The sequence below is a fragment of the Culex quinquefasciatus genome, chromosome 3 (genome assembly GCF_015732765.1).
Source record: "Culex quinquefasciatus strain JHB chromosome 3, VPISU_Cqui_1.0_pri_paternal, whole genome shotgun sequence".
NCBI lineage: Eukaryota > Metazoa > Arthropoda > Insecta > Diptera > Culicidae > Culex > Culex quinquefasciatus.
Window position 1 is genome coordinate 66,102,978 of NC_051863.1, and position 18,281 is coordinate 66,121,258.

At 43.3% G+C, this 18,281-nt stretch overlaps 3 protein-coding genes across 4 annotated transcripts in view; all 3 read right to left on the reverse strand.

Annotated features, from left to right (window-relative positions):
* LOC6032545 (katanin p60 ATPase-containing subunit A-like 1) overlaps nt 1-2,719 on the reverse strand; it is a 45,323-nt gene extending 42,604 nt beyond the window's left edge. The window contains exon 1 of the mRNA XM_038264132.1: nt 2,458-2,719. Within this exon, the coding sequence (XP_038120060.1) occupies nt 2,458-2,540 (83 nt within the window). The 5' untranslated portion in view covers nt 2,541-2,719. The remainder of the gene's footprint in view (nt 1-2,457) is intronic.
* A 6,599-nt stretch (nt 2,720-9,318) lies between these two features.
* LOC6032544 (another transcription unit protein) lies at nt 9,319-11,721 on the reverse strand. The gene is made up of 2 exons (XM_001843072.2): nt 11,553-11,721; nt 9,319-11,492 (listed from the first exon to the last, which is right to left on the reverse strand). The coding sequence occupies exons 1-2, from the start codon at nt 11,581-11,583 to the stop codon at nt 9,385-9,387; spliced, it is 2,139 nt and encodes a 712-aa protein (XP_001843124.2). The 5' UTR covers nt 11,584-11,721; the 3' UTR covers nt 9,319-9,384.
* Nucleotides 11,722-12,373: 652 nt separating this feature from the next.
* On the reverse strand, nt 12,374-16,713 carry LOC6032543. Of its 2 annotated transcripts, XM_038263941.1 has the most exons (4): nt 16,250-16,713; nt 13,042-13,650; nt 12,567-12,984; nt 12,374-12,460 (listed from the first exon to the last, which is right to left on the reverse strand). In XM_038263941.1, exons 1-3 carry the CDS (start codon nt 16,580-16,582, stop codon nt 12,595-12,597), a joined length of 1,332 nt encoding a protein of 443 aa, XP_038119869.1. In that variant the 5' UTR covers nt 16,583-16,713; the 3' UTR covers nt 12,374-12,460; nt 12,567-12,594. The 2 variants fall into 2 exon arrangements, with proteins under 2 accessions (XP_038119869.1, XP_001843123.2); XM_001843071.2 differs by having other exon boundaries at nt 12,374-12,984.
* Nucleotides 16,714-18,281: the final 1,568 nt, after the last annotated feature.

An 18,281-nucleotide genomic window follows, 5' to 3' on the forward strand; every position in this document is an offset into this window, starting at 1 on the left:
TCAACTTCTACACATTCAACCCCGAGAAGCCCCCTGTCAAGGTCGTCTTGCAGGGTTACCAAGACCGTCCGATCGCCGACCTGAAGCGACACCTCTCGAACGCCGAAATAAAGCCACGTGAGATAAAAGTGCTCTCGCGCAAGACAGCGGTAACAGGTACACACACACTGTACCGGTTGTACTTCGACCGCGGCACCGTCAAGATCCAAGACCTGCGGCGGACGATTTTTGGGTAAACTGGCGGTTTTATTCCAAGAACCCGACGGACGTAGCACAATGCCACCGTTGGCAAAAATTCGACCACGGCTGACGCGGTTTTGGAGCTGCCAGAATAAGGCGAAACAATTTCTGGCCCTTGGGGAGCTGATGATCAAGTTCATCTATAATTGATGATTTTTTTCTGTGATCTAGAGTTATACTTTCTTTTTATCTATCCTTTTATCATTGCAATTTCTGTATGTTTTTTGCAAACTTTTCCTTACTCTTGTCTATTCAATAGTTATAAGTAATAATGCTTTCGATTGAACTACAATGTAACATGCAGCTGAAAGGAACTCCAAAACCCTGTTATGAACCTAAATGAACTCATTGTAACTTGATTACAGTCAACTCTCTGGCTGTCGATCTTCTCGATATCAATATTGCTCCATCTATCGATGAATTCTTCAGTCACTTCAAACTGCATAATTTAATTGGCTTTATTCCTCGATATTTTCTCTTGCTTGAAGGATCTCTTCCTCGACGGTCCCTTGGATATTGACAACCAGAGAGTCGACTATATAAACAAGAAACCCGAATTGAATTGAAAAATATCATGCTTCTCCATCGAAATAAGTCCCAGAACATTTTGCTGGAGACGCATGGTACTTTATGTGCAATTCTCTGATTAGTTTGCTAAACGACAGCCAGCACGACCTCCGTCACTTATTTCATTGTTTTACAATAAAGAGCATTTAAAGCACGTGCAGATGAACAATATACCGTCAACTGGGGCGAATTGGGACAACAGTATTAACCATGTTAGAGCACAATATTTAGATTTTTCTGGTTGGTTTCGGATAGAACAGACTCAGACCAACAAAATGTTTACATCCATTTATAAATTCAAAACCTTCAAGTACTCCTAAACACCCGTGTGGATCAATCGGACCGCGCACTGGACTCGAAATTCAGAGGTCGCCGGTTCGAATCCCGCGACAGGCGCTCTAAAATTCTTTGTGTAAATTTGGGTATTCGGCGCCGTCGCTCTGTGCCATACTTTCATACACTTAGGAGCCCAGGGCGGCGAAGTCCTTGTAGATAAAAGGAAGACACTAGTGGTTGGTACTAGCAATGGTGGCCGACAGCTATAAAGTCAACTTCGTTTTAAGTACTCCTAAAACTACTATCCCTATTCAGACTATAGTCGCCCCAGATGACGGTAACGCATTTTTGAAGTTGATTTTTCTTAAAATTAACGAAAATCGATCAAAAAGCTACATAGTTTACAAATGGCGATGTTATTTTTTTTTTATTTTTTTTATAAGAATGTTTTATGCCAAAATAAATAATAACCTATCATACAAAAAACTATCATTGTAAGAAAAATTACATAAAAAAGAAACAAAATTTTTCGTAGAATAAATGTTGAAAAAAAAAATGGTTCGTTTTTTTTATAAATTCGTGGGTTCGACCTTGTCCCACAACTGTCCTCCGCCAAACCTTCATCGTTTCGTGACAAGGAAATGCTCATCACACAGCATAAGTAAACCATCCTCTGACAATATAATGTCTGGTCTGCGGTGATTAGAAGTTGATTGCAACCGAACGTTTGTTCCTTTCGGTTCAAGATTGTCCCCACAACATGCCACCACACAGTTCCATCGTTATTCAGGTGTAAATGCAAATTATTGGTCGTTTTTTGTATTTTCCGGTGGAGGGAAAACGAAGGCAAATTGCCTCCACACCGGCAAGCAGTTCTATCATTCTTCAACCTTGGCGTCAAACGACGATGTTCCGTCTGCTAATAATTTTCTCGCCTCAAAAAAAAACAATAGAAATATTCCAAGTCACTAAACAAGTCCTCTAAAGTGGTACCTTCCTGCTGAGGGCAAATGACGACGGGCCAAGGACCTTGACACACTTTCCCGAAAACTTTCATGTTACTTCTCTCTCTCTCTCTCTATTTTGTAAAGAAGGGGGTGGGGGCTTCTACGTGGTGCCAGGTGGTTTCTGGAGGAACCATGACCGATGATTGAACATTATGCGAACCTGCTGTTGAGGGGTTTATCTATATGAGCCATCATCAGTCAACAGAACAGCGTTTCGGAGATTGTCTATCGATGGCCGAGCTGTGGCCTCCGCGTGTGGTTCATGGGTTCATGATTCACCGGAGGTTCAATAACATTCGTTTAGTTAGGATTACGGATTGTTCGTTACGCCTGTAAGGACGTCTAATTACAGGATGATAATACTTACATTCGAGTCCTTCGCAGCAAAACGGCATCGTCTGATAGACTACTCAAAATCGATGGCAGAGACGGTATCGACGAAAGGAACATTTTGTTTAAAATAAACTATCCATTGCTTGAAACTTTAACAACTCTCTCGTGTAACACTTTTCACTAAATCACATTCCAATGCTTAAAAAAAAAACACACATTTTTAACGGTACGCGCTACACCGGAGTTCCATAACCTCAAAGTCCTACGTCAGGACATGTCTGCCGTCGATGGCCGAATGAACCTTCATAAACGATGTTATTGCTCATGTCCACGTGGTGTGCTGTAGCGTGACGAGCCCGCCGTAACAACTGGGACAGGATTCACATGGAAACCGAGTTTATGGGCGTTCAACAAGTTACCATGGTGCAGGCAGTTGCAACTGATGGAATTTTGCAGTAGTGTTGGAATGCATGTAAGTGGCATTTCAGTTCTTGTCCAAAGGAATATGTCAGTAGTGCCATCGATTTGTAAACAACGGATTGTAATCTTGGAACGGAAACAAATGTCTCCACACAACAGTATTTGGGATGAAAATGGTACAGTTAGTCAAATATTTGTCCAAACCCCCCTGTACGGACACTTTTTCTGATGTAAAAGTACATAAAAATCGACATAAGTACCAACTTTTATACTTCAATCGACGCGGCAGAATTTCATCTTCAAAATTCTATTGTTGAGTTTGTAAAAAAAACGTGTTCATAAAAAATACAACAATTGTTTATAGAAAAAAGTACAACAATGTGGTCAAATAATTGTTCGTACCGGTAAAAAACTACGAAATCTGCTCGATTTGAGTGAATTCTTCAAGTAAATATTGATGCTGTGTCAAATACAAATACTTTAAGCTGGTTTGTGGCAGTTATTAACTACTTGTATTTTTTTTAGTATGTTTACATAAAAAATGGTTAAAATTTACTTTTTTTACTTTGCTTTTAGTAAAATTTAGAAAAACATTAGTTTTTGAATATTTATTTCTAGAAAATTGTTGTTTTATGTTGTAAGAACCTCTATTGAACAAATGTCAACAAAATTTGTTCAAAAACACATTGTTTATATCTTTTTATTAACATTTTTCAACAAAAAATCAATTTCGGAACAAAACCGTAAAACAATCCGGAATGTCTAAGAACCTGTTTGACCCCCGGGGATAAATTATCTGGTAGTCAGATAGAGGACAAAAAAACTCCACCATTTACAGCCCGACTAGTCAGAGATTTTTAATTTTCACTTTTTGTGCTGTGAATTTCTGTTCCAAAATTGGCTGAGAACGTTTCGAAATCGATTTTTGTTATCGAAAATGTTGATAAAAATATGAGCAATTTTTTGATACGTTTTAGGGGACAAAAATCCGCAACTTTTGAGCCATAGAGAAACATGGTCAAAAAATCTGCCGCCGAGTTATGAATTTTTGAAAAAATAGGGGAAATCTACCCATTTTAATCCTAATAAGCGGTCGTGTTTGAATGATGCTGGATAATCTAGAGTCTCCCTTGAATTTTACTAAAACCAAGTACACCAACGAGTAGAGCAAGTTTTTGTGAACATTTCTGTTTATTTTCACTTTCACTAAAAGTTATTCTATTTCTTTACCAAGCATTTAACAAAAAAAAATTCCCAAGGGTATTCTAATCGAGGCGAATGCATTCGGCCACGCCCATTTTTCTAATATCGGCTTAGTTCTTTTTTCTTCCAACACTCTGTCGAGTGTTGCCATTTGCGCTGACAGTTCAAACGAACACTCACGAAAAGTGGCATTTATAGGGAAAGTTTCCTGGCATCGCTAGCTGTGTTGCTGGTGGTGTTGACGGCCAGCCTTTGTTCTTTTTTGCCTTCGTCTCTCGCTCGGTTTTCTTCAGCCTTCGATTGGAATGCAAAGTGAAAATTGAAACGTCAAACGACTTGGCGCGTTTGTTTTTTTGATGGCGCTTGCAAATTTATTACATTTTTCGGGATTATTCTTCAAGTGAGTGCCTTACTAATGATCAAAAGAACATGTTGCCGGTAGTTGGAAGCAATTACATATCTTAGGCGCCGTGAAAAAGTAAGCGAAAGTGAAAAGTCAATTTTGGCGATATTCATTAAGCGTTTGAGGGATTCTCGTGTGTGTCACTGTGTGTGCCAACAAAATGATGAGAAGTGGTCTCGCAAAATACAAATTATGATCAAAAGTGCATTAAATGTGATCTTTTTGGCCAGTAAGTGGCATACATTTGCGTGCTTACTCGAGGCGGTGCTGTTGCTGGTAAGTTTATAGCCCAAATAGTATTTTTGGAGCATTAATCGAGCATCAAACTCTCCATATGACGAAGATAGGTGTTTGATTGGAAAAGGTAGATTTCCCCTAGTGATCGAATTTCCCCTAAAAATCGAAGTTTTATGCAAAAACAAGTTTGACATTACTTTTTAATGCAAAATTGAATTTGCAATCGAAAAGTACTTTACAGATTTTTTGATAAAGGGCTCCGTTTTCAACATATAGCCACCGAAAGTTTGATTTTAGCGAAATATTTGCAGTTTTTCAATTTTTAAAAATAGTGACCATGAGTGACCATTTCTAAAAATATTTTGTTTGGAAAGTTCAGAAAATTTGCTATAAAATTGTCTAAGAGACATTGAAGATTGGACCTCTGGTTGCTGAAATACAGCGGCTTAAAGAAAAAGAAACACGAAAATTGAAGTTTTCTAAGTCTCACCCAATCAGCCCACCATTTTCTAATGACGATATCTCAGCAATTAATGGTCCGATTTTCAATGTTTACACATGAAACATTCGTGAAATTTTCCGATCTTTTCGAAAAAAATATTTTGAAATTTTTTAAATCAAGACTAGCATTTTAAATGGGCGTAATATTTAATATTTGGCCCTATTGCAAATTCAATTTTTCATTAAAAAGTAATGTCAAACTTGTTTTTGCATGAAACTTCAATTTTTTCCAAAAATCACAATTTTTTAAAAATTCATAACTCGGCGGCAGTTTTTTGACCATGTTTCTCTATGGCTCAAAAGTTGCGGATTTTTGTCCCCTAAAACATAGCAAAAAATCTCGAAAATCAAAAAATACGTATTTTGGGAAATTGAGTTTTTGTGAAAAAAAAGTTAATAAAAAAATCGGCATTTTTTCCTTGTACCTATGTTTTTCTCAAAAGTCCTACAACTTTGCCGAAGACACCAAATTGATCAGAAAATTCACTCAAAAGTTACAGCTGTTTGAATATTTACATACCATTTTTGTATGGACAGCAGCCAAAATTGTATGGAGACTTGTATGGGTGAACCAATGACGCAAAATAGCTTATTTGGTCATAGGGAAGGCCCCCACAAAGTTTGAGTCAAATAAAAAAATACAAAAAAAAAATGGTCGAACTCGGCCGATTTCGTAGAGAGTTGCTCAGATATACACAATGAAATGAAATGAAAAGTATGAAATAAGGCTTAGGATTCTTTTTAAGGGTTATTTTATCAAAATGCTATTTTTCCTAGATCAATAGTGTCCCTACCAATAATATGCACCTATTATAAAGTATGTTTCATCATTTCGTTGTTTTTATTGAAAGCTTTTAAAAACCTTGTCTAAGTGGGGCAAGTGTACCATGTGGATTTTTAGTATGGGAAAAATAAAGAATTGCTGCAACAACATTTTTAATTTTGTAATAAAAAATTATAAAAAAATGTAATAAATTGCCCATATTAATTACACCGATATGATAAAGATGTGTCGTTTATCTTTTGATTTTTTGATTTTTTTTTTTTTTTTTTGCAAGAACGATTAAATTATTAGTAAAATATTATTATTTCATCTGGAAATGACAGATACGCTTCAAATACATTTTAATCTGATGTGTCTAAGTGATAATAGCTCAATTGTTAGCAAATTTACATTTATTAGTAAAATATTATTATTTCATCTGGAAATGACAGATACGCTTCAAATACATTTTAATCTGATGTGTCTAAGTGATAATAGCCCAATTGTTAGCAAATTTACATGGGGTTTCATGCATTGTTCCTTTTGCCCCAATAGGTGTTCATCTTGCCCCACAAGTTGAGTAGAACGTGCTGAAAATAAATAATTTTAAAGTCATTTATTGCTGAGTATTCCAAACTTAACATTTATTTATAGCGAAAAACTGATTTTTTTAGAAACTCTTAGTTAAGACCTGGAATAAGATGATTATCAAAACATCCGACAGTTTTACCGGTTTTAAATGATTTTTTACGATTATTTCCTTAGCAGCATCAACATTAATTTGAAGAATTCACTCAAATCGATCAAATCGATTTCGTAGTGAAACCAGATTTTTACGCGAAGATGGCGTAACAAATAGTGAACGCCCGAAATGTCTAAATCGCGCAGTGGTACCAACATTAGAACAAAAGTTTGACTGTCATGCCATGGCACACTTTTTTTCTAATGTTGGTATCACTGCGTGACTTTGACATTTCGGTCGAATAGAGCTTTATGACGTTTTGCGTACGCACACTAGCGCACCATTTGATTTTGCTGGCCGGACAAAATTTAACCTCAATCTTTTTCGTGTACGTAAACGCGCAATACATGCGCACGTAGATAATTTTTTTAGTTGTACGGACCACTATACTGCCCATGTTCGCATAAATGTCCCATATGCAAAAACAGCATACTGAGAAAAACTCAAGGCAAGTTTGTCCCACACATAAGGCTACGTGTTAAGTCTTCTGGCATTAAGTTTGTCTTTATGATTCTATTTAATTTATCATGGATACTAAAATTTCCGAAAATTTTATAGAAATGGTATTTGCAAATAAATTCATACGACCATTTAAAAAAAAAGCCCGGCCATGAGTTAGCATCACCAGCTGGCTTTGTTTACGTTTTAAACCACGTGGCGCGAAGATTTTGACATAAGCGATCTCGCTTGCGCAAGTTTTCACCAAGAAGAAGTAAAAGAAAACCTGCTTCACTTTTTGAAACCCCGTGTCATGTACGTTCGTCCGTGGTCAAACTAAAAAGTGACGAACTGTCACTTTTTACACGGCGCTCACGCACACTATTAAGACAAACGTTTAGTAGTGTTTGTGAACACCGTGCAAAAAAGGTGTCAAACTAAAAAGCGACCCCGTTCGTTTGACATTTTAATCACACTAAGCCATTCGACCAATTCTCATCACTTTTGCTGTTTCCGCTAATAAATCAACATTTTCAGATGTATCAACAATGGAGAGTTGCATGCTCACTTTCATTTGAGATATTTATTACTTTGGAACAGTCAAAAACACTTTATGAAAGCTGTAATTCATGATCAAAGTGCTGATAGGCCGATAATAGAAAAAGGCTGAGAAAGGGTAAAGTTCCCCTAGAATGTACGGAAAACAAATAATTTTAAAACCTTTTTCTACATCGTTTTTAACGAGCCTTTCCTTAGCTTGTTACACTTACCCCACCTTCCCCTACAGTAAATACCGCAAAAACTTGTTTTTTTTAGATATGTTTAAAACTTATGATTGTAAACAACTGGACTGGTGTTAAATGCATAATAGACACCGTTGTTCTTTCTGTTGTTGAAACAATCCACCATACCAAAAGATGCCCTTATTGACCCTCATTTGTCATTTGTCCGGAAGACACGAAAGCTCTAAATCTTAACGTGTGGCCGCTATCAATTTTGTCACGCTAGATTTCGGTTTCGGACCACTGTGCAATGGCTTGTATGTAATTACAATTTTTAAATTTTAATTATTTTTTTTACTGCTGCTCAAATCAATTTCGTACGATCTGTAATTTCGTCGATTGTGAGTTAATTATGCAGTTTGGTTCAAAATCATGTTATTATCAGGAAAACCAATAAATTCAGTAGATTATTTAAGAAACCCGAAGCGGCAGTGCAGGCTTTTATAGAAACGACTCCTTTATGATGATAATGATGTACAACACGACGTTTTTGGACCCGGATTTGGACTAGGGGTGGGCATGTGGACATGGGCATGCGGCTAAGGCTACCAACTTTTGCTGAGCAAAAATCCGTATACTTTGCCGATATGACACCATGGTATAAAAAAAACTGTCAATGAATGATTTTGATAAATTAAATTTAATATATTTGAGAATTAAAAAAATAAAACTGTGTCGTTTTTACAGCTAACAAAATTCACAAAATGCAGAGTGCTTATTCATTAAATATACCTTGATTTGAATCAAATCATTGTGCTCTTCAATTTTTTTTGTTAAACGTTTAAAAGTTTACGAAATGTCAAGTTTGCTTTTACGAATAATATCGTTCTTAGTGTTTTTTTTTATTGAAAATGTCCTATAATAGTTTATAGGACCTTTAAAAAAGTCTAGATTTGTTAATTCAAGTGTACAAATGTTTTCACAAGTTTTAGAAAGCCTTTGGAGAGGGATAAATATATTTAGTAAGAAATTTATAAAAGAAAAATTCTAGAGTTTTTAAAAGGTCCTTTCGACATACGGAAGACAATAGTTCAAAAACTCTAGAATTATTGATAATCATGTTTGAATTGAGGAAACCCCGGAAAACTCTCCCTTTATAAATCACTCACAGAAAAATAAAAATTTCAAGTTAACAAGCAATTCAATAATTAAAAAGTTGTAAATTCCGTACAAATCCGTATTATGCATAAAATTCCCTACAAAAATTCCGGCCTGTTAAAAATCCGCGAAGAGGTTCTAAAATCCGTATGGTAAGGAAAAAATCCGTACAGTTGGTAGCCTTAGGCATGCCCTATACAAGGGGAACCACACCAGATTTTAAATTGTGTAGGGACATAAATCATAACCCAAGCGAGATTTTCGCTTTCTGATTATTAAAAGACGAATAAAAAACAAAAAACACAGTCTGCTTCAATTTGTATATTAATTTATTTCGTTCAGAGATAATACAGGTCAAGTGTTCACTTTCACGCTCACTCATCGCTACCACTTCCCCCTCCCTCCCCACCGGACTTGGCCCCCTTGGCACTGCGCTCACTTCCGGACCCTCCCTCCGAGCCCGATCCCGAGCCCCCTTCCGACCCGGACCCCTCCGAACCACTTCCGCTGTGTTCCGAGCCCTCCTCGCTATCGTCCGAATCGCCCAACGCCTTGAGCACTCGCTTCTTATCCTTGTTCTTCTTCCGGCCCAGATCCACATCGGAACCGTCCTCATCCGACGAGTAGATCGCGGCACCCTGCTTCGGCTTCGACCGATCGTCTTTGTATTTGTTCTTGATGGCTGCGATCGAGATGCCACCCTCGTCATCCGAGCCCTCGTCGTGGTGGTACGAACTGTTGGCATTGGCGCCGCCCTCGCCCCGCTTCCGGCTCGGCTTCGACGCGGTCGGTTTGGCACGCATCGCCATCCGGAGCTTTTCCTCTTCCTTTTTGATGTTCTGTTTGCGGTTCGTGTCCGGATCGAAGCCGACCTGGGTGAGAATTTTGATGCCGGACGTTTTGGTGGACCGATCGGCCAACGACATTGTCATCTTCTTGTGAGTGAACGATTCCGTCGAGTGCGGTCGGAAGGTGAGCTTGGTGCGGAACACGGACTGCCCCTGGAGACCCGTGCCCTGGCGGATGAACAGATGGTTGTGGTCGCCTTGCAGGGGTTGTTTGTACACGTCGAAGATTTCAGACCCTAGATGAAGACTCATGCTTCCGTCGGACCATCGGACGAGCCGGGCGTTCGTCTCGCGGACACCGTTCCCTTCGTCGTCGATGTTGTTCCTCCAGCGGATCGTGTTGCCCACCTTCAGTTTCACGCGCTGCCGACCTTCTTCGTCGAGCGTTTCCTCTTCGTCAATTTCGTCCTCGTACGTATCCGCGTCAAACGGACGCGTCTCAACGGACAAGAAATTGGGCAACTTGACAAAGTGCAGGTCGCGACCCAAATCTGTAACGATACGAGGGATTTCCACGTCGATTCTGGTCTCCGGAATAGGTTCCGGTTCCGGCTCGGACTCCTTCGGCTCTTCGAAACGTGCCAACCCTTCTCCACGTTCATCATCCGACGAGCGTCGATCACTTCCCCGACTCCTCGACCGCGACCTGGACCTGCTTCGAGATCTGCTCCGACTGCGCGATCGCTCACGATCGCTTCCCCCATCCTTATCCTTCTGCTCATCCTCCAGATCGTCCAACTCGTCCCGCTCCCTCCCCGAGCCCTCATCCGAGCTGATGTCGTCCGCATCTCCAAACAGCGCGTCCGCCGTGACACTCTCCTTGGCCGCCTTCCCTCCCGCATCCGAACCCTCGGCCTCATCCGAGTCCGAATCTATCAGTTTGTTCTTCTTCTTCTGCGTCACCTTCTCCCCATCCGACCCGGAATCGCTCGAAATAACCGCCCTCTTACGCTTCTCCGGCTGCGACTCCGCCGAACCGGACCGACTCCGTACCGGCGTTTTGCTCCCCGATCGTGACCTCGACCCGGAAGCCTGCGACTGCGGCGTCCTCGATCCCGACTTCCTCGACCGCGACCGCGAACGATGACTCCCGGGAGACTTCGCCGGCGACCCGGACTTTGACCGCGATCCACTCTTGGCAGACGGCGCCGGACTGCCACTTTTCGACCTCTCACGATTCTCCGGCGTTCCACTGCGTGAGCGTTCCGCCGGAGTTCCACTCCGAGATCGCGACTTGCCACTCCCCCCAGACGCCTGCGATTGCGACCTCTCGCTTCGCTGTGACCCGGCCCCGCTCGCCGCCGACTGCCGGGAAGCATTCGAGCCCGAACGCGAGCGCTGTGAACCCGCCGGAGACTGCGAGCGAGACTTGCCCGAGGGAGAACCGCCCCCCGAACGCGCCGGTGAATTCTGCTGCGAGCCGGCCGCCGAACCGGACCCAGCCGAATTGGACCGGCTTCGATTCTGTGGCGTTCCCGAGCGGCTACGGTTCTGAGGCGTTTCCGAACCGCTGCGGTTCGCCGCCGGCGAGTTGGACCGCGAGTCGTGGTGCTCGAGCGAGTAGCCCGGTGTGGGGGCGACCGCCGGTGTTCCGCTGCGGCTGCGACTTCCGCGGCTCGAGTCGGAATCGGAACCTGTCGAGCAAAACAAAATCGTAAACAATGCCCGTTAGCTACAATTTTAATCGATCTTACCGGATCCTTCGCTGTCCCGCTTGCGGCCCATGTCTTGCTGTGCAGGAAGAACTATTGATGGTCACAAAATTCCACCAGAAAATGCGCAATTTCCGTAATTTTCACAAACAAAACTCTTCAAACTCGCAAACGCGCGTCGCGGCCTCGGCGAAATTCACACGCTGACAGTTCGGGCGTTACGCAAACAAGAAGCGTTACGAGAATTTGATTGTGGACGATGTTAGCCCAATGCGTAACGCATGGAGTCGGGCTGGAGCAGTGTTGCCAAATGTTAATCTGATAAATTAACCAGAACTTTGAATTTCAAAATAGGGCCCTGAAATAAAATTCAAAGTTTTATTTTTATTTTATAAGCCTATAAGGCTTTCTAGACCCAGTAAAAAAAATATAATTTAACTCAAAAATGAGGAACTCCTCGTCACAGTGTCTTGATGCAAACAATGATCGAGCTGTAGCTGTCACAGCCCTGCGAAGTATGTTGGCTGACATATCGAACAGTCAGTCAAATAAACCAGCTAGAAGTTGCTTGACAGAAAAAATGCTAGAAAGAGATAGGAAACCTGATGCAAACAAACGTCCAGCTGGTCCAGCTGTCATGTAAACATACTTTGAATGTGTTGGTAAATTTCTGACTAGAAAGCCTTATGGAATTTCTTATATTTTTATGCCTTTTCAAATCAAAAATGTCTAAAATTCTAAAGTGAAACTTGGACATTAGACCTCGACCTCAATTTTGACAAGGTTTTTTTACACTTAGAGAAAACAGATTTTCTGGTAGATAATTTATGGAAGTTCGGATGATCATTAACATAAACATTTGGTTTTAATACTAGTTTTAGTTGATAATCAATATATTCTCAAAGAATGATGGCTTTCACCTGCACTTCTCATGCAAAACACTATTTCCTCTGCCCAGGTGTTGCGTATTTGAAGTAAGAAAAATACAAAATATTTCCGCAAAATAAAAAAGTCAGTGAAATCAATATAATATACATGCTTATTCTCCCAACTCACCAGGCTGGGAAAATCAACAACTCTAACTTCAAGCCATCGCCGAAACGAGTCTCAGCTCGGGATGTTGCTCCATCGGCGAATCAACGACGACTTTACCGAAGGCATCCCCACCAGCAAACCCGTACTGCTCGAGCTCGTCATAATTCAGCTTGAACTCGAACGGCACGCCAAAGCCGGACGGCGTTGAAGCAACTGACGAAGAAGATGAAGCACCCATCGAGTCGCGTCTGGTTCTGTACGCCGGTCCGAGCGCAGCGATGGCCTCCTCCAGGCCGAGATCGGCCGCCGCCGTGAAGTACTTCTTCGCCATCGAGCGGCTTCGTCGAAGGCCGCCCAGTCCGCGGGCGTAGTAAACTCCCAGGTTGTACATGGCCTGCGGGTGGCCGAGCGTCGATGCCAGGTGGAAGCACTCCATGGCCTGAAATGAGTTCGGTTTGTGAGTGTTCTTTCAAAGCTAAGTTTGGTTACAACTTACCACGCGGGCATTCTTCTTGACGCCAAAGCCCTGCTCGAAGCAGATTCCCAGGTTGAAAGCCGCGCCGGCATGCTGGTGGCTGGTGCCTAGCTTGAGGTGCGACACGGCCGTCGTGTAGTCCCCGACCTCCAGGTTCTGCACGCCCAGCTGGTACTCGATCTCACCGATGACCGCCACCAGGTTTTCCATTGCGGACTGCACGGTGGGAGGTTGAGGCTCCGGCACCGTCGGAACATCCCGCCCGTTGGTGGTCACTTGCAAGCCATACTGGACCGACTTGACCTTCGGCTGTTCTTCGTGGTTCACAACGCGGATCACCTCCGAGAAGCGCTCAAAGTCAAACTCCCCGAGCCGGCTGAGCTTGGCCGTTGGAACTGGGACCCCGAAGAAGGTCACATGTTGTTGAACCGATTCCTGAGACTTTTGCTCAACAGACGCTTCATGACCGCCAGCTGGTCCCTCCTTCAGAAAGCAATGCGGGAAGTTGCGCGGAAGGTTGTGCGCGGACGAAATTAAGAACGGCAAGCACTTGGGACCCTCCCACTTGTGGTTCCGCCGGTACAGACAGATCAGCTGGCTCGTGTACCAGCCGCAGATGATGGCACTGGTCTACACAGCAAAAACGGGATGTTTAATTAGTAACGTTAATCCAACAAAAGGGGAGAAAGCACGATTTCCCGTTTGGAGCGTTGTTTGCACATTGTTTACCTGACTGGTTCTGATAAGAGACGGCACACGGTCGGAAGAGGTGGGTGACGTCGTATTTTGGTGCTAAAGCTTTGTTTGCCTGGCGCGGTGATAATTGCAATCAATTATCAATAAATAATTGGCCAGCTCATGTCTCCCTGTGTTTCAGAAATAAAGTGGTATTCAACTTGGGTTGATTCATCACAGTTGATTCTTTCTAAAATCATTTGTTTGGGATGCTTCTCGAAAACTTCCATCTGTTTCAACCAACCTTTCACTGTTCCTAATATAACACAGACCTCCAACCGAATCCGGTCAGCCTTGGCGAATTTCCAAATACTTGGCTTACATTGTTGTTAAGCACGTCGCCAAAGATTGTTCTGAACTCTTGTCTGTCAAAAAAAATCGAGTGCTTGCAGATCCTCATTCAGCTTCATCTACGTCTCGTGCCGGACGTAGAGGACGACCGAACTTATCAGCGTGGTACATAATTCACTTTGTACGCCGGGAAGACGACCAGATCGTAGGGTCTTGTAGAGGTCCGAATTTCTCTGCTGCAGTTGTTGTCCGACGTAACCAACGATCCGAGGTGCACAAAATCTTCCACGACCTCGAACTCGTCCCCGTCGATCGTCACGCTCGGTCCTATGCGAGTCCTAAGGGACTCGGTTCCTCCTGCCAGCAGATACTTCGTCTTCGCAACATTCACTTACAATCCAACCTTATCCGCTTCCCGCTTCAATTCGGTGAACTTCCTAGTCACCTCCTCAAACCAGTCCTGCCGACAATGTCCATGTCGTCGGCATAGCAAATGGACTGGCTGGACCGGTTGATAATCGTGCCCCGCATGATGAAGCCCGCCCGCCTCATAACACCTTTAAGCCCAATGTTGAAACAAAGGCCGGAGATACCGTCGCTTTGTCGCAGTCCCTTTGCGCGATTCGATCGGGTCGGACAACGCTCCCGAAATATTCACGCTGCACTGTGCCCCATCCATCGTTGATTTCACCAGCCTGATCAGCTTCCCGGGAAAGCCGTTCTCGTACATGATCTTCCATAGCCCTTTGCGATCGACCAAGTCGGGATCTGATACTCGCGACATTTTTGGAGGATTTGGCGTAGCAAAAAGATTTGGAAAAAATCCTTTGCTCGCTCCGACAGACGACAGAAGATGATCTGAGACAGCAATATGTGGGCCACTTTGAGAATAGTGAGGGCACGATAGTGCCATTCCAACTTGTCCTCATTCTTGTAGATCGGACATATAACTCCCTCTTTCAACTCCTCCAGTAGTTGTTCTGTGTCCCAGATCTTGACTATCAGCCGGTGTAGATAGGCCGCTAGCTTGTCTTTGTTGTTCTTCAGCTTCTTGATGGCATCTTTAACTTCCCTCATCGTGAGTGCTGGCTCGTCCTCGTCGTCCACCATACCGCTGACGTCGTTTCCCCTGTCACCCTGGTACTCCGCCTCTGTTCCATTCAGGTACTCCTCGAAGTGCTGCTTCCACCTTTCGATCACCTCATGCTCGTCCGTCAAGATTCCTTCGTCCTTATCCCGGCACATTTCGGCTCGCGGCATGAATCCTTTCCGAGATTGATTTAGTGTCTTGTAGAACTTACGCGTGTCATTGGAGCGATACAGCTGTTCCATGTCCTGGCACTCCAACCCTTCCAAGCGGCGCTTCTTATCCCAGAAGAGATGGGTTTGCTGTCTTCGCAACTGTTTGTACGACTCCTTGTTCCCACGGGTGTTGTGCAGCAACCACTTGTACCGCGCTGCTTTCTTCTCGTCCCAAATTGCCTGACATTCCTCGTCAAAACTTCCATATGGCTCCAGCAGGCCTCCACAGGGGCTTCGGCGAGCTAACCCTCGTCTGGCAACGCAGCTACGAGTTCCCGCGCGTACTAGGTAGCGACCTCATGGTCCTTGGGGGATTTTACTGACCTCGAACAGGCATTGACACAGCTTTGCCACCACCAGGTAGTGGTCCGAGTCGATGTCCGCACCTCGGTAGGTTCTGACGTCGATTATGTCCGAGATGTGCCGATCATCGATGAGAACATGGTCGATTTGCGTCTCCGTGTCGTTTGGTGATCGCCAGGTGTACTTGTAGAGGAGGCTGTGCTGGAATAAGGGACTACGTATGGCCATGTTTCGGGAGGTAGCGAAATTGATTAGTCGTATGCCTCCCAATAACCGGTCTAAACTCCGTCTCCTGGCCAACTTGAGCGTTTAAGCCGCCAATGACAATCTTGACGTCGTGTTTTGGACACTTCTTGTACTCGCGGTCAAGAAGCTCGTAGAACTCGCGAACTCATAGTTTGCTTCGATGATTTTTGAAAACCAGTTGAATACCACCCTGGCAGACCTTGCTAAAACGTTTCCCTTCATTTATCTTCCAAAACAAAAGTGCCAAATAAAGTCGCGAGGCAACAACAAAAACCATTCAGCTGCAACTAACAAAAAAGCAAGCAACGCTCATCGAGAAATCGTCCCCCTGGTTCACCTTGACCAAACTCACCCAGGTAATGGCCCCGACCCAGCTGTGCTGCGGCGGACAGTAATCCTTCCGGCGAAAACCCTCCCCGCCATCGGAACCACCCGAACCGGGGTTTCTCCCGGCGGCCAGCAGCCCCAGCTGCTTCCGGGGAACCACCACATTCAGCAGGCTGCAGTAGGACGGGCCCTTGCCATCTCCCTGACCTCCCGCTCCCACATCCTTGCCCGCTCCTTCGTCGGAGAAATTTTCTGCGCAAAAACGTTCTCCGCCGCGCTGGAACGGCCGGCGGACGTCTAGTACGTTGTAGGTCCTGTCACAAACATCGCGGATTCGGCGGGACACATACTTCCACATTTACCAACGCGAGGGACACTTTCCACCGGAAAAATTAGCACTTTGTTTCGATTTTATTTTTACGCGACGAGAGCAGCTCACGATCCGTCGTGCGTTGCGACCATTTGCATTTTTTGTTATGATTACGCGAGGTGCGTGAAGTTTTGACAGATCTGTGAGGGGGGGGCAGTGGTGCCAGAAGGTGACTGCTGGAAAGCGGGCTAACATCACGTCACACAGGTCGGCAAAAATATTTTTATTTATTTATTTATTTATTTATTGAAAAAAAAATATTCCTGGACAATAAGGCAAAAAGTCAGAAATTTCCCAACACATTCAAAGTATGTTTACATGGCTGCACATTCAAAGTATGTTTACTCTTTGGTTTACATGCATGCAGCGTGTTTGTTTGCATCAGAAAAACATAACCAAGAAATCTGGAGTTTTTTTTAAAGGTCCAATAAACCAAATTTTCAGTTTTTGCTTTTTGCGAGGCTTTTTGGGTGTTTTTCAATACCCCTGACTCAAAGCGGTTTCAAAAACAGAATAAAATTGTCCTGAAATGCCGGTTTTTGTTTTAAAAGTACGACTTTTACTAAAATAGTAGGGTTACCAGAAAAGATGGATTTTGTATGCCATTGACAAATTATCACCAAAGGGTTCAAATTTGTGGATGTTCCGAATATCTGAGATGACTGTACACTCAAACCCCGGTGGTTGGTCACTTTTTCGTTTGACACTTTTTTAGTTTGTACCCCGTTGGTTGGTCAAAAGGAGCGGCCGTGGCTGACTGGTTACGGTGTTCGCTTTGTAAGCGAATGGTTCTGGGTTCGATGCCCATCTGCTCCCAACGAGAAAGTTAAGAACACATAAATTTGAAATTGAACGAAAAATCAAAGTCGCTCGAGGCGGGTGTGGGGTCCTCGCGTAACGGACGCAGCTCGTAAAAGCCGCCGATCGTCCACCCGTCCGCCCACTGACCGAAGTCCGTACGCTGGTCGCCCCGGAACACTAATCCGGTTCTCCCGGAACCACTCGCGTCGTGCCGCAGCTCGTCGCTGCGTGCACTCCTTCACACTGTCCGCATGACTAACTCTCTCGCGTCCTTTCCCTCTCCCACACAACTTCTCTCACACAACTTGTGCCAAGGGGCAGTACACTCGGAGGGTCGGACCCTACAATCCCCCCTTGGTTTTATTTGAAAGATATGACTTTAGAGCTTAATTAAGTTTCTTGTACTCATACAAGCGCACCATAAGGTTTTGAGTTTATCCCACCAATACAACCACACTTACTAATATTCGCAGAAACCATACATTCGAGCGTAGTTTGTTGAATTGCTCATTGGTACCGTTCAAAGTAAACTCTTCTCTAAATCGATATTTTCCAAAGCAAGACTAGATGAAATAGACTCTTATTCATTAGGTTGAAAGTTCCTTCTCACATGTCTGAAAAACTAGCAGTTTATCGAGTTAAATACTAGCGTTGCATATTCATATGAAAAACTATCAGGTATAAATCCTCCTTTTTAATTTAGTTTTTAATTACTCTGCAAATATTCCAAATACTCAATTTTGCTCCAATCCATTCTCTCTTCGTTTTTTTTTTTCAAGTATCTTGAATATTACATCCTCATTTATTCATGTTGTTTATATCTATATATGGAAATAGCATATTAGTCAATCGTGCCTCTTATGTTGCATATCAGCACTTTACCGTT